Here is a 15939-nt window from a genome sequence, read left to right as displayed (position 1 = left end):
ACTACTAAACAATCTGTTAGACTTTTTTTAAAGTCAAAGAATAAACGGAATCATTTAGAATATCTGAATAAGGTTCTAATCTTATTTTCACACCACTGTCCTTCTCCGTTCATTGATCTGTAAAAGCAGCACTAACAATAATTGCCCGTAAACACCTCCAGGGCTATAGGACGAAAGAACTGAAGTTCACGTACTTCAATATCAAAGGATCGACTGCCATCCGCATCAGCGGGTGCTCAGTATGAAACAGGACAGAAATCGTTTTTGGAAAGCAAAGTAAAAATTTAATTTGTTCACCTCAGAGAGCAACTGAGTCAGTTTCTACCGTGAAATTCAATATATCACTTTGTAATTTTAAAATTATACATTTTAAGTTAATGACTTGTTTAAAAATAATATTTTTTTCTTTCGAGCGTTCCGGCCATTCACCTTTAAATGAAAGATCAAAAGAGCTGAACTATATTAATGAGAAGACAAACTAGATTAAGCTCATGGCTGCCACCCAACCCTGTCCAGTCCAATGTCTTGCAATGGGAAGTTAAAACAGTTCAGAAATATAAATCAAATTAATGACAATGACAAGGAGATACTGACTTGGTTTTAAATTCACTGTTATTTATTTATTAATATAGTTATCTGCTTATTTCATTTTAGATCACTTATCTTTACTTAAGTGTACTATACTCAATCTTACCATCATGATAACCGTATCTGGATTTCGTAACCCCTTAAGCAGCTCAAAAGCAGGTCAACAATCTGTTGGCTATGTTTGAGTACCCTGATTGCTCTACGTATATGACAGAAATTCATATCTCCTAATGTACCTTAGTTACTGATGAACCAAATACTATAAAAATAACTTTGCAGGATAAATTAATATATATAACAGCTATACAGTCATTCAATTTAATTAACTTGTGTATTTAGTACTGCAAGGTGATTTCATCTTTGAAGAAAATTGGGTTCTTAAAGAAAAGAAGATGTGATTTTTAAATAATAATAACTTCATACTTGTTTTAGAACCTTGAGAAAGGACTCTTCAAGAAAGTCCAAACATGTATTCTCCTAGAGAGCCTGAAAATAGGCTATCAACCTGCCAATTAAAGGAACCCTTAATCAGAATCAGACAAAATAATTCCACATAGACTTCTGGCTATCAACCGTATCCCCCAAAAAAGCAAAACCTGAGACTCAAATGTCCTTGCAGTAGGTCCTATGATTTTCTGCAGCATGAAGCCAAAGAGAAGAAATGCTTTCCAAGAGGAAGAAACAGCCAAACAGGTATTCCGCAAAACAAGTATTTATCAAAATCGTTTGATTTGTTCACTGAGTTTTCCTAAACTTTACATTTTATACACCACATCACACTTTAAACATAACAGTTTACCACAGACTGCCCATTTCACCATTGCCGAAAACTTAGAACAAACTGTTACAGGGCAAATTGGGAAGAAAAGGAAGACACCCTTTTGGAGGGCATTGTCCTTTTATTAAAAGAACTATTCCAAGAGTGATAAGGCCTGGCTTTTGCTTCCAACAGTGTTCTCTCCCAACATTATTTATCTCCATAATCTTGAACAAGAGAACACAAAAGAGACTTGGTTTCTTAATTTCACAAATAACTTCTGTGTTAAATTTGTAGGATTGTGTAATTCCAAACATAGCACATCTTTCAAATCATACTCCAAGAACAAGAAGATACTTTGACGCCAATCTACAGAGTAGAAGTTATGGAAAAATCTGGTCAAATCCTTGACCAAAACAGAATGACTCATCAAGCCACCATCAGCATCTCAATGAGAACCAACTCTCCTTAATCTAACCAGAAGACTTCAATAGGAGCCAAACTGTTCTCTGTACCCACTACCTTCTTTTCATATGCCATATAAATTCTTAAAAATAAAGAAGATGGGAATTTTCATTATGGCAGAGAAAAAGGAATCAACAGTACTGGCTTGAACTAGAAACTACCTTGTTAAAGGACAAACACCATTTGCACCATTTTGCAAATGGCATTAGAAGAAAAATGTGACCTTAAAAAAACAACCAAATTCATTCCTACAATGAAATGACTCCTATATGGAAATCAGTGTACTAATTAATGGATGTTGGGATGGCATCTCCTAGTAAAATGTCAGTGTATGAGGACAGGTCTCCACTGTCACTGCTGCCATACCCAGCACACTGCTTGCCACAGCAAATGCCTACTATGTAATGCATTTCTAAGTGGCACATGGGGAAAATGCACGAACGAGGAAAGAGACAGATTTTCTGATCCTAGAAATTAATGTATGATTTGTCAGCCAAAGCCACAAGGGCTGACAAAACAGCCAACCTCTGAGTTTCACCAAGTTTCATCATCTGGAAAATAAAACATAAATTCTGAAGCTACAGAGAATGACAAGGTATTATGGAAGAAATTCTTAACATGAAAGTGGCTGGATTGTAACAATGGGCTTATATATGTTTATATACTTATATGTGTTTATAATGTACATAGATGTACACTTAGAATTACATATAATATAAACAAATATAAGTGCATATGTGTTTATCATAGAACCAAATTGAATATCTTGAAAAATACACTAAAATAATGATCATGAAACTGATTTGTCTTTAGCACAATATTCAAGTATTCAAATATACACATACAATTTTATACACAAACAGGTGTCGTGAAACAGTCAATGCTAATACCCTACTCCAATTTGAAAATCAGAGCTCTGAGACTTAATGAATTTCTAAGTTTGTCAAATTACATGGTACATATCCTCTTTCACTTCTTGAACACAGAGTTTCAGTACAAGTACAATGAATGGATTAAAAGGATTCAATTAAGAAGTACCATTGTGGTCTATTAGCATTTCCTCCCCACTCCCCAATGGGTGTTACTGATTTATTTAAGAATGGACAAGAGAGGACTTTTCATCATTAGATTTGCCACATAATATTACTGCTGAAAAGTCTTACCTTCCAGGTTTGGTGCTGTATTTCTGTAGGCGTGCTTTAACTTCATCATATGTGAGAAATGCCATGTAACCCGGATGTGTTACAGCTAAGAAATTCCAATTCCGTAAAATAGAGCCCCAAGGCTAAAAATAAGAATAAGTGAAAAGATATTACCTAGATAACATCAACTATCAATTATATACCAACCTATCATTTAATATAGTTACTGAAATCTCCTAAATATTTTTCAGGTGACTATGAGCTTCTGTAGCTTAGGTCAACCTTTACCACCTAACAGCAAACATGAGATACCTTACTCTCTTTTTGGAGAAATATTGGGCAGAAAACAGGATAGAATGCAGAGAACAAAAAGAAAAAAGACATACTTTCTTCACAAATTCTATTCCCAATACAGCATTTGTGGTAATTTTGAAACATAAAACACATCACTTTTCTGTCCAAAACCCTCTAACTTTGAGTAAAAGCCAAAGTCCTTACAAATGGTCTTGGAGGATTTTACAGGGTTGATGCCCAGTTCCCTTTCCTCCCCATCTGTGTGAGTTCTCCACATTCTGCCTCTTCCCCAGGCACCCTGGCTTCTTTGTAGTTGGCTTGAACACAAAGGTATCCCCCCTCCTCAGAAGCTTTATATTTGCTGATTCCTCTACCAAAATTCTTCCTCCAAATATCTAAGTGATTCCTCTCCAGTGTTACTTCCTCAGTGAAGCCTTCTCAGACCACTCTATTTCAAACTGTTAGCTCTCATCACATTCCTTATCTCCCTTGGTCTGTCTTGTTCACTGCTGTACCTTTAAGGTATCTAATTTTATAGAACAAGAAGCGTACCATGGAATGTAAGCGATTTGGCAACGGTTACACATTAACCAGAAGCTACGTGAGAAGAAGGAACATGCCTGTCTTGCTCACCAAAGGGACACCAGCATGAGGCAGTAACAGAATACGGTAATCAGGGAGGTGTCACTGGTGAAAAGCTCCTCTAACTAGTAATTTGTCTAAAGGCCTTGACTCCCAACTTACGATTCTTTCCATGTTAACATACTTCTGTGCTCACATTTGACTAACTCTTGCACGATGACAGAAGGCTTGCGATTTAGCAGTGAGTAAACTAAAGATCGTGCACAGAAGTACACTAATGTACACAGAGTTTGTACCATTCTCTCTTTCATGTGATTAGTTACCCCTCCAGTTCCCACAGCAAGAGAAAAAAAGGCAGTCGGTGACAGACAATTTTGCATGAGGGTGTGAATGCATCATCTTAGCCATATTTTTAAGGCTGAAGCTACATTTATTCCATGGACTTGGCAGCACGCTCTATCTGATGTGCCAGATTATTAACTCATATCTTCTACAGAAAGGAAGAAAAAGGTATTTTCTGTTGCCAAGTGAGAGCTGTTGAAGCGGTCGTCCTAGACATGATCATTGGGAGAGGGCTCCTGCCTTTGTTTGTTTGAGACTTTTTCCTTATTATTGTTAAGCAAGTTTCAGATTCACAAGGCGGAATTCTTCAAGGACTGTATCTCTTGAGATGAGGATAACAAGGGCAAGAATGATTTAGTAATGAAGAGTTCTTTAACCTTTTCTGACATAACAAGAAAAATCTTCAGGCTAGTCCCCCAGCACACTAAAATACCTCATTGGGCAAAAAGGAGCCGTGGAGAACACTATCATCAGAGGTTCTGACTGCGTACTTGGGGAAAAAAAACATGTTTCTAATTTTCTTCTAAAATCATAACTAAAAATTACATAAACAATACTTGGAAGAATATCAGTATATGTTTTTTTAAAAAACTGAGAAATAGCTGCTAGTTTAGGCACTGGGTTTGGTTTTGTTTTGTTTTACTTCCCCATCTACAAAGGACGAGGATGGAGCAAATGTAAAATATTTGGGTCACTTCCATTAAAGTCTACAAAAATTAATGGAAGAGTTGTTTGAAAAAATGCTGAACTTTATGGGGAACCAATGCGCAGATCAGAATACAACCGAAAAAAAAAATGAGATTGGAGTTTTGAGCCAAATGCTACAGTATTAAGCAACCACTTCTTGGTACATAATCCAGAGGGCCAGCTTCTAACTACAAAAATATTTCTGTAATAGAAAGAGTCTGTGTACTGTTTTTCTTGTGAATGCAACCCACAGTCAGAAACAAATGATAGTTATGTGGGGTTTTTTTTGTTTGTTTGTTTTTGTTTTGTTTTTAAAAGATTTTATTTATTTATTTAACAGAGATAGAGACAGGGGCGCCTGGGTGGCACAGCGGTTAAACGTCTGCCTTCGGCTCAGGGCGTGATCCCGGCGTTCTGGGATCGAGCCCCACATCAGGCTCCTCCACTGTGAGCCTGCTTCTTCCTCTCCCACTCCCCCCGCTGTGTTCCCTCTCTCGCTGGCTGTCTCTATCTCTGTTTTTGTTTTTTTTTTTTAAAGATTTTATTTATTTATTCGACAGAGATAGAGACAGCCAGCGAGAGAGGGAACACAAGCAGGGGGAGTGGGAGAGGAAGAAGCAGGCTCATAGCGGAGGAGCCTGATGTGGGGCTCGATCCCAGAATGCCGGGATCACGCCCTGAGCCGAAGGCAGACGTTTAACCGCTGTGCCACCCAGGCGCCCCTGTTTTGTTTTGTTTTAAGTATTTTACCAACTAATGGCTTAAAGAAGGCAAAATAAAATGCTTTGGAGAATAAGAATTATTTTTGCAATTTGTTTTTAGATTAAAGGAAATGTTTTCACACCCACCAACATAAAATTATTTAGAGATTCTTAAATGACTACAGAAATTAATTGAGTGAATTAAGGAAGCTATTCCTTGCATTCTTCCAAAATATTACTATTTTCAAGAATAGCTCTTTACTGACTGTTGGAAGAGGGGCCTGGACTAGTCTGTCCGGATTCGCTCTCTTATTCCTTGATGTAACAGATGACTTAGTCCTCTTCCTCTTTTGCTCCCTATTTCCCTGATGCTCTATATTCCATAGTCACAAACATATCCCCCCCAAATCACACATTCCTTATGTGGCCACCCTCAAATTTCTTGCCCCATTTCTCAGCAACCCAATCTTCTCTAGTAGTGGGGAAATGGAAGGAGAAGGGGAGCAACAGCCCCAGGGAGAGAGAAGAGAGAAGCAAAATCCCCTTATTTCCATTCCAGGACTTCAGCACCTGCCAATCCCAGCATCTCTGAACTACCTGGAGAGGAGAAAGAAGATTAAAGGCAGAAGAAAGAGGAAACAAGGAAGGTAGCCACTGCAAGATTGTTCCAATGACTTCCTAGCATTTGTTCAAGTTCTGGCAGAATGTCAGGATAAGGGGAGAGGAAAAGAACATAACTCCTAACCAGCTTTACGTTCTTTTCTTCTCTTCTTTCATTTCCCAGATAATTCTCAACTTCATCTCCTAGTCCCTGCTGCTGACTTCTTCAAACCCTTAGGCTAGTTCTCTGCCAAACCCCAATCTTGAGATGTTAGAATTCACTGCTAATTAACTACCACCACTGTGACTACACAAGACTATATGTTCATGCAGTTACAGTATTCATAAAATACATTTTTCACATAGCATGCATAATTATAACTTAAACTACTACTCAATTTTTAAAGTTGTAAAAAATAAAAGATCAGTAAAAGTTAATTAATACACCCATTTTTCTATGCATAGAACTAATTGTAAGGTATATGTATGATTAGTTAAAGCAACTGAATAATGAAACCGAAAGAAGTGAAGAATCACAGAAGTATACAGAGCTAATGAGAGTGCTTTAGCTACTCCCATAATTCTGTGTTTTCAAAGAGACTAGGCATGTTTAGTCAACCAGTATTTTTTGGTTTTGTTATCTAAAACTTTTCACAGTAACTCCGTTTAACAAGATTCTTTTCCTCTCCCATCCCAGTGAGCATAAATAAGACACACATAACAGAGCATTAAGATTACCTGCGCTGTTTTAAAGTCAAACAGCTTATAAGAAAATATGTGCACGTATTAAATAACAGTTTGGGTAAGTGTTTAACCAACATTAAGGTGCCCTCAGAACTTTCATATACAACCGAGGCATTCTAGCGTTTAAGACCCACACTAAAAAGTCATCCAGGCTCCCCACAAAAAAACACACTCCTCCTAGAATGAACAGTTAGGTTTAAGGCAGGAAAAAAATTTTTTTCTCTGCCTTCACAAGGGGAAGAAACAAAGCTTCTACGACTTTAAATGTCTTTGTATCATGTGAAATAAATTATTTGTAAAATTATCAGAAACCTTTAAAAAAAGGAGAGATTCTATCATAAAATGGTCGGTATCACGTAACACCATCTTTTTACAAAATGTATCGTTAAAATCATTGAAAAAAAGTAAGCTAATGGCCTATACAGGCATACCTCATCTTATTGTGCTCTGCTTTACTGCACTTCACAGATACTGTGTTGTTTTTTGTTTTCAAATTGAAGGTTTGTGGTAAGCCCATACTGAGCAATTCTATCACGGCACCATTTTTCCAACAGCATTTGTTCACTTCAAGTCTCTCTGCCATTATTTTGGTAATTCTTTTTAAAGATTTATTTATTTTTTAAAAGATTTATTTATTTATTTGAGAGAGAGATAGAGAGAGTGGAAGTAGGGGGAAGGGCAGAGGGAGAGGGAGAGAATTTCAAGCAGACTCCCCACTAAGCTCAGAGCCCGAGACACAGGGCTTGATCTCATGACCCTGAGGTCATGACCTGAGCCAAAATCCAGAGGCAGACACTTCACTGACTGAGCCACCGAGGCTCCCCATATTTTGGTGATTCCTAAAATATTTCAGATATTTAAGTCATCATCATATCTGTTATGGTGATCTGTGATCTTTGATGTTGTTACTGTATCACAAACACACCCACGTAAGAGGTCAAATGTAACGGGGAAATGTGTGTTCCGACTGTCCCACTGACCAGCCCATCTCTCTCCCTCTCCTCAGGCTCTCTATTCCCTGAGACACAACAATATCGAAATTAGGCTGATTAAGAGCCCTACAATGTCCTCTAAGTATTTAAATGAAAGAAAGACATCACACTTATCTCCCTTTAAATAAAAAACTAGAAATGATTCAGCTGAATGAGGAAGGCAAGTTGAAAGACAACACAGACTAAAAGTTAGGCTTCCTGTACCAAACAGCCAAGTTGTGAAAGCAAAGGAGAAGTTCTTGAAGGAAATGAAAAGTGTTACGCCAGCGAACACACAAATGATAAGAAAGCAAAACAGCCTTATTGCTGATACCGAGAAAGTTTTAGTGGTCTGGAGAGCAGATCGAACCACCCATAACCTTCCCTTAAATGAAAGCTTAATCCAGAGCAACGCCCTAACTCTTTAATTCCAGGAAGGCTGAGGAGGTGAGGACGCAGCAGAAGAAAAGTAGTAGTATCAACATTCAGAGGAGTTGGAAAGATGTTGATCCCAACCCTCGTGGATGACTTGCAGGGGTTTAAGGCTTCTGTGCAGGAATTTACTGTAGATGTGGTGGAAATAGCAAGAGAACCAGAATTAAAGGCAGAGCCTGAAGATGGGACTGAATTGCTGTGATCTCATTATATAAATTTAACGGATGAAGCGCTGCTCCTTAGGAATGAGTGAAGAAAACGGTTTCTGGACATAGAATCTAGCCCTGGTGAAGATGCTGTGAAAATTGTTGAAATGACAATAAAAGGTTCAGAATATTAGTTGATAAAGCAGAGGCGGGGTTTGAGAGGAATGACTCCCAATTTTGAAAGAAGTTCTACTGCAGGTAAAATACTTTCAAACAATATCACGTGCTATAGAAAAATTGGTTGTGAAAGGAAGAATCGATCAATCAATGTAGCAAACTTCACTGTTGTCTTATTTTAAGAAATGGCCACAGCCACCCCAACCTTCACCACCCTCATCAGTCAGCAGTCATCAACACTGAGGCAAAGACCCTCCACCAGCAAAAAGATCAGGACTCACTGAAAGCTCAGATGACGGTCAGCATTCTTTAGCAATGAAGTATTTTTAAATTAAGGTGTATACATTGCTTTTTCAAGACATGATGCTATTACACATGTAATAGGCTACAGTATAGTGCAAACGTAACTTTTTATATGCACTAGGAAACCAAAAAAATTTTTTTGACTTGCTTTATTGTGATATTCACTTTATTGCCCTGGTCTGGAACTGAATGAACCTGCAGCATCTCCCAGATGTGCCTGTATATACCAAGGGAATAATCAGGAAACTAGTGTAAACTGAAAATATGGAAAAGCACAATTTCTGCAATCATTTATCTAATTTCTTATCTTATACACCCAGGTAGAATTATGATCTTAAAGTTGAAATAAAATAAAATGTATTCTATAAGTATTGTTGACAAGAGTTAATTTGCCTTCTGTTAACAGATCCTCTCATAAATTAAAAGTTAATCCCACACAATTTGATTTTCTTACATAAATCAGTCACCAGATCCTTGCAAACTAGTGCCAAGGAGAATCATAAATCAGAGAAGGGAAATTCTTATAACATGGGAAACATGAAAACCAATATTATATCCAACATTTGTTGAAAGTATGTTTCAAACAGAATAAATTTACTACAGACTAAAATAATAAAAAATTGCAACAGAATACAAGCAAGCCTGTTTTCTGATCAATTTACCTCACTTACTATAGAATTTAAATTACTACAGTCATAAAGATTCTAAGTGGGATTCTTTCATTTTTTGACTACTTGAATCGAATGTGGTCGATGATATACAATTTAGTGGCAGAGGCAAATTCAAAACACAAATTTCAAGTCTTCATGCATAGGGTAATTCCACGAAGATATACAAAAGAATAAAATGATAGCATCCAGCTTTCATCTTTCAATGACATTTGCTTCTGAAAAGCCATGTGAAGACAATTGTAAAGGACAGATTAAAAAATAAAAACAATTAACAGGACAAGAAAGTTAATGTCACAGTCATACATATTAGTGAGGAAACAGGGAAAAAAAAAAAAAAAAAAACCAGGGCGCCTGGGTGGCTCAGTCGGTTAAAGCGGCTGCCTTGGGCTCCAGTCATGATCCCAGGGCCCTGGGATTGAGCCCCGCATCAGGCTCCCTGCTCAGCGGAGAGTCTGCTTCTCCCTCTCCCTCTGCCTGCCGCTCTGCCTACCTGTTCTCTCTGTCAAATAAATAAATAAAATCTTTAAAAGCAAACAAACAAACAAAGCCTAAGTTTGAGGAATTTGTTAAATTCCAAAAGAGGAATTTGTTAAATTAATGACACACTGGTTTGATGGAATATTATGTAGCAAATGAAAATTAATAATTATATTGATGAAAAAGATTTATTGACATGAAAAATGTTTACAACATATGGTCAAATGAGCAATGTAAGTTGTAAACAGTACACACCACTGGAATCTTCTATACAGAACCTGACAAATTTACTATTTATTGTCAAGTTTACTATTTCCTTTCTCACCAAATGAACGCAGGAGACAAAGGAAAGAAGTTGGGGTACAGCCTCAGCAAATACCCACCTGTAAAATTTGCGTTCTGTCAGTTACTGGGCTAAAAAGACAAAGTAAAGTGAGAAACTAAATAGGAAATTTAAAAACGAAGCTCCTCTGCATGAATCTTCTCAAAGCTAACAAGCAGTCGCCAACCTCAGCACCTGGTGTCCCGAACTGAAACCCTCAACACATAGCAATGACCAAATGCCTAGAGCAGCGACTTCAAAATTACAGCCTATCAAAAATGAGACTATTTCTCATAGGTCTGCATGTGTGAGAGAGATGTACCAACACACGTGCACACGAATGAACACACACACATCACATGCACACACAGGGAAGGGGATCCGGAGAGAGGAAAGGAGGAAGCAAATAGGAAGCTTACCTGAAAGAGCCTGGTAAAAATATCAAATTCAAAAACTGAAATGTAATCATTACAAGTTAAATCAATTGTTGATTTCAGAGCCATTGCTTCCAGGCCAGAGCTAATTTGATGAACCTCATGAAGGCACTGTCTGAATACTTTCCATGGTACAATAGTTCTGTGCAAGGAAAAAAAAAAAGTAATTGAATCAAGTGTCATTTAAGACTGCCTTCCACTGAAACAGCACAATTCAATCATAACATTAATATAATTAATTGCATTTGTACTAAAACACAAATAGTCGACAAAAAAAGACTAATAGGTGTTCAGAATTTAGAACACCTGTAATGGGTTCTGCTAACTGGATTATTTTCCATTTGCTAAGAACGGGACAAAAATCTAAGTCAATTTCTCTTTCAAACAATCCTTGGCTATCAAGATATTTTTAAAAATATATCCAAAAGGAGGGATTAGGTCAAAGCCCTGTGTATTTGACCTCTTGCATACACAACATCATTTGACTTTGAATCAACTTAAATTTTCCCCTCTTTATTTCCTTAAAATAACTCTAAGACTATGGGTTCACACAATAGTAGGAATTCTTTATTCATGGCACAAAAGAGTAATCCACCATCTCGAGAAAGCTCAGGTGGAAAGTCATGAAGGCATTTTAGCCATTACCCCCTTGTATTCTGCAGATAAAGAGTGCGTTATCTATCCTTTCATATTAATACAAAGGGAAATTTTAAATTGTTTAATCAACCACACTTGCTAGCATATAGAAACTTATTTATTCAAAACTTATTTTTCTCAAATATCATGCATCAAAATTTTTATTAAGTAATGCATTTATATAGTTTAAAATTTTAGAAGAGTAATAAATGGTATCCAGGGAAGTCTCCGAGTCTGTCCTCCACCCGACCAGTTTCTGACATTCACCACCTCCTCCCCACCATGAAAATAAGTAACACTCATTATTCATCCCTTAGTTCATTTTCCTCCTTTTGGAATGTTAAATGCCTACTCCTGAATAGGTGGAAGAAAGAAATCATTCATGTTTTCAAAATTTTAAGCTGCAGTTCTCACAATAGGACATCATAAGAGCTATACATACCCTCTTATAAGATTATAAATATTTATTTTTTAATTTTTTTAAAGATTTTATTTATTTGACAGAGACAGCAAGAGAGGGAACACAAGCAAGGGGAGTGTGAGAGGGAGAAGCAGGCTTCCCGCAGAGCAGGGAGCCTGATGCGGGGCTTGATCCCAGGACCCTGGGATCATGACCTGAGCCGAAGGCAGACGCTTAATGGCTGAGCCACCCAGGCACCCCAGATTATATATCTTTAAGCCTTAGGTTTTTCTTTACTAGTATCTCTTAAGATATAAAAGACTCAGGCAGAATGGACTACATTGGCCCTATCCTATACCAATTCTCCCAGTGAAGTATCACCATAAAGGTACGATTATATATTCATTCAATAATTATCCACTGCAGTGGTTGTCAAACTCGAGCATTCATCAGGATCATTGAAGGGCTTGTTAAGACAGAAATTGCTGATCCGCAACCCATGATATTCTAATTCATTATGACTGACGTAGGGCTGGAGAACTTAGAGTTCTAACAAGTTCCCAAGTGATGCTGACGCTGCTGGGCTGGGGAAAACACTTTGAGACTCACTGATCTCTTAATTGCTAAGGCAAAGCACTGTGGATAAATACAATCATGAAAATACAAGATACTATCTGTCCTTGAAGAAGATACACACAGGGTAGAAATAAGACATGTAATGCTAAATATATATATATATAAAATATATATAACATAAATATATATATATAATATATAACATAAATATATATATGAAATATATATAAAATATATATATATAATATATATAAAACATAATATACATATAATACATATATAACATAATTATATATATATATATATATATATATATATATATATATATATATATATATATATATATGTATATTTGGGGGATGGGATATATGAGGAAGTACTGGAGGAACTCCAGAGGAGTGGTCTGTGGCAAGATGAATAAATGAATGGTAGGGCAGGCTTATGATACTATGCTGTATTTATAAGAAAGTTTAGGTTTGATATACCACTAAAAGAAAGAAAAATATGAGGCTGAATACATCAAAAGGCTTTTCTCTATGTATGAAAAAAACAGGAAACCACAGAGAACTGAAGAGACACACCACATCAGACGCCATTTAGAAGAAACACGCGTCAGGCTCTGATTAAGGTTAACAAAATGCTGCTGTTTTAAGAAAACAAGGAAAACTTCTGATAATGTTAGAAGGCTACTGATTTATGGAGAAGTGTAAATATGCAATTGTGTCCAGTTTCATTACAGTTACCACAAAAGCAGAGCTTAAAAGCACATTTTTCCTTCCCAAATTAAGGTTCAAATATTCGATTCATAAAAGGGACATGAACCATAATATTTAAATTTTTAAAAAATTATACAAAGAACTACTGATTGAAGAATGGTGTATGTTTTACTTTTGTATGGAAATGTTAAGAGAAACTTGTCTTGTGTATGAAGTATAAAAAGTAAATCAACTGGCCAGACACCTTTGATAGCTAGCTGTTCCCATGAAAAGTTATCTTCATCCCAATATTTAAGGTGCTTGCAGATCATAACTCCTTTCAATACCCAATGATTTCCCAGAGCAAATTTTTAAAAAAGGTATGAACTTCTAAAACTGTAGTCTAACATAGCACTTTGGAACAATAATTTACAAAGGCACAAGACACATTCCCACAGTACTGGTGTAAATGACACTTGCTCACAGCTCACTTGTGATAAAGGTCCACACAAGCTTAGTTAGGGATTGTAACAGGGATTAGGAAAAAAGGGCATTATCTGGTTAGATAACTGCATACAATATTTGCACAACAGATACCTTTCCTTTCATCAGCTGAACCAAACACCCACCATAGAGAATGGTGGGGAGGAGGAGGGTTTCATGAGCGAAGAACAGAAACAGTGTGCAATGACTTCTTAAAAAACAAAAAAACAAACAAAGAAAAACTGTTCTAAAACTGTTGCACTAAGGATCTAACCTTTCCAAAGGGGACTTCAAGTTGCTACCACCTTCTTTCTTGATGTGTTGGCGGGGGGGGGGGGGGGGGGGGAGAGGATGGCCTTCCACACTTTTAATTAAACTACAGCAAGAACGGAGAGTAGTGGTTTCTACTCTCTTTCCCTTGAGATGAAGTCAGAGGAAATATTAATGACAAATTGTTTTACAAATACGTACACACTGCATTGTGCTGGCAGAGATCTGGAAATAGAAAAGAGGATGAAAAAGAAAAGGAACAGAACATAAAAGTTTCAAGATCTCTCCAATCCAGAAATTTTTTAATCTGTCCTTTTTGCCACTTACAATTATAAATCACTTTAATTACAAGTTGAATTAACTTTAAAATCTACTAAAAAGTACAAGTAGCTGTTAATCCACAAAGAATGGAGTACGAGGCCAATGGTTAGCCAGAAACATACTAATAATGATTTCTGGATATTTAAACTTCCAATAAGAATAAGAGCTGCCATGTATTGATGTCAGCTTTATTGATTGTTGACTATTCTCTCTGCCAATCACCCAGTACAGTTAATAATACCTATTACTGGAGTTTGTCACAATAACACTATGAGGCAGATAATATATTTACCCTCACAATACAGAAGGAAAAACTGAGGCTTAAAGAGGTTAAGTAATTTGCCTAAGAAATACTTTATATGTTCCAGGCATTTTGGTAGGTTCAGAACAGAAATATAAATAAAGTCACAATCTAATTAAGTGGAAAGACTTGTAAATAAATTACGTTGTGCCATGGTGCAAAAGTTATCATAGAAAAAGATGGAGGTGCCTTGGAAACCCCATGAGATGAAGCTCCTGAAGAAAAGGAATTGTATCTTATTCACCTTTGCCCAAGACAAACAAGGTGTACAACTAAAATTTGTGTAATTAAATTAAACTATGTCTAGGCAAAGCAAGGGAGTGTTACATGGAGGAGAAGCCTAGAAATTTGTGCTCCACTCACTTTCTCCACTACACAGAAATCTTTTGAGGACTGAATAAGAGTAATGGTCTGTTCATATCATGTCAGGGGAGATAAGAACTTAATATAAAGCTACATTATTTTATTATTAGATGATAAGTCTGGTCTGTTTACCAAGAAAACAAGAGTAACTTTATTTATAGTCTTGAAAACAGAGTAAGTGTCCTTTCAGATAAAAACAGATACAGGGAAACAAAACTGAAAAGGCATCAGTAGGTCAGCAATTGCAAGTCACTCAAATCTTCCAGGCTTTTCTCCTCCTCTATAAAAGTGAAGAGTGTCCTGGGTATTCTGAATTGAAAATCTTGCAGTTTTAAAAAAACAATAAAAGGAATGGAGGGCAAAAAATGTTAGGAGATTGCTACCAAAAAAAAAAAAAAAGGGCAAAGTATTTTCATGACACCACAAGTTCATAAAAGGATATAGGTTTTATTTTTAACTCATATGAAAAAAAATCCACATAATAAAGGTGTGAATCTCAACAAAGGCTAGAGTATTTGAAAAGTCATATACTTCGGGTGTGAATGAGAATGTATACAGCATTTCTAGAAGGCAACTTGGCAGCAAGTTTCAAAAAGCCTGTATTTTTTGACCCCGAAAGCCTACTTCTAGGGATTTCACCTAACAAAATTAACTCAATCAATCAGTCAATCAACAGCAGCACAGATATCCATCCATAAGTCTCTTCAATACAGTGTTGTTCACAATAGTAAAAAATTAAAAACAAATATGCTCAACAGTAATAACAGGACATACTACATTCAAAGCTTATCATATTTTAACAGCAATTATCAGTTGTACAAAAGAATATTGTCACGGAAAATTGTCCATGACGTACTTAAATGGGAATAGCATTTTTGAACACATATGCCCTTTATGATCCAATGCTAAATACCATCTAGAATGTCTGGAAAGATCAATACACAACTTAACTGATAAGAACTGGATCATGGTGGGAGTTAAAGTGATTATTTTATTTTTCTCTATAAGCCATTAGAGCTTATTAGAAATAAAGAAATAACAGATATGCTAAAACTG

The 15939-nt window shown here is 36.5% G+C and overlaps 1 protein-coding gene across 5 annotated transcripts in view; it reads right to left on the bottom strand.

Annotated features, from left to right (window-relative positions):
- The window catches only part of CBLB (Cbl proto-oncogene B), a 218560-nt gene that overhangs the window by 97525 nt on the left and 105096 nt on the right, over window positions 1-15939 (bottom strand). For all 5 annotated transcript variants that reach the window (XM_044381780.3, XM_026492654.4, XM_044381753.3 and 2 more), the window contains exons 5-6: window positions 10824-10980; window positions 2974-3095 (exon numbers count right to left, since the gene is read on the bottom strand). In XM_044381780.3, coding sequence (XP_044237715.2) covers window positions 2974-3095; window positions 10824-10980 — 279 coding nt within the window. The remainder of the gene's footprint in view (window positions 1-2973; window positions 3096-10823; window positions 10981-15939) is intronic.

The sequence above is a fragment of the Ursus arctos genome, unplaced genomic scaffold (genome assembly GCF_023065955.2).
Source record: "Ursus arctos isolate Adak ecotype North America unplaced genomic scaffold, UrsArc2.0 scaffold_4, whole genome shotgun sequence".
In the NCBI taxonomy this organism is placed as follows: domain Eukaryota; kingdom Metazoa; phylum Chordata; class Mammalia; order Carnivora; family Ursidae; genus Ursus; species Ursus arctos.
Note: the sequence above shows the minus strand (reverse complement) of the source record. Positions and strands in the feature narration are given on the sequence as shown.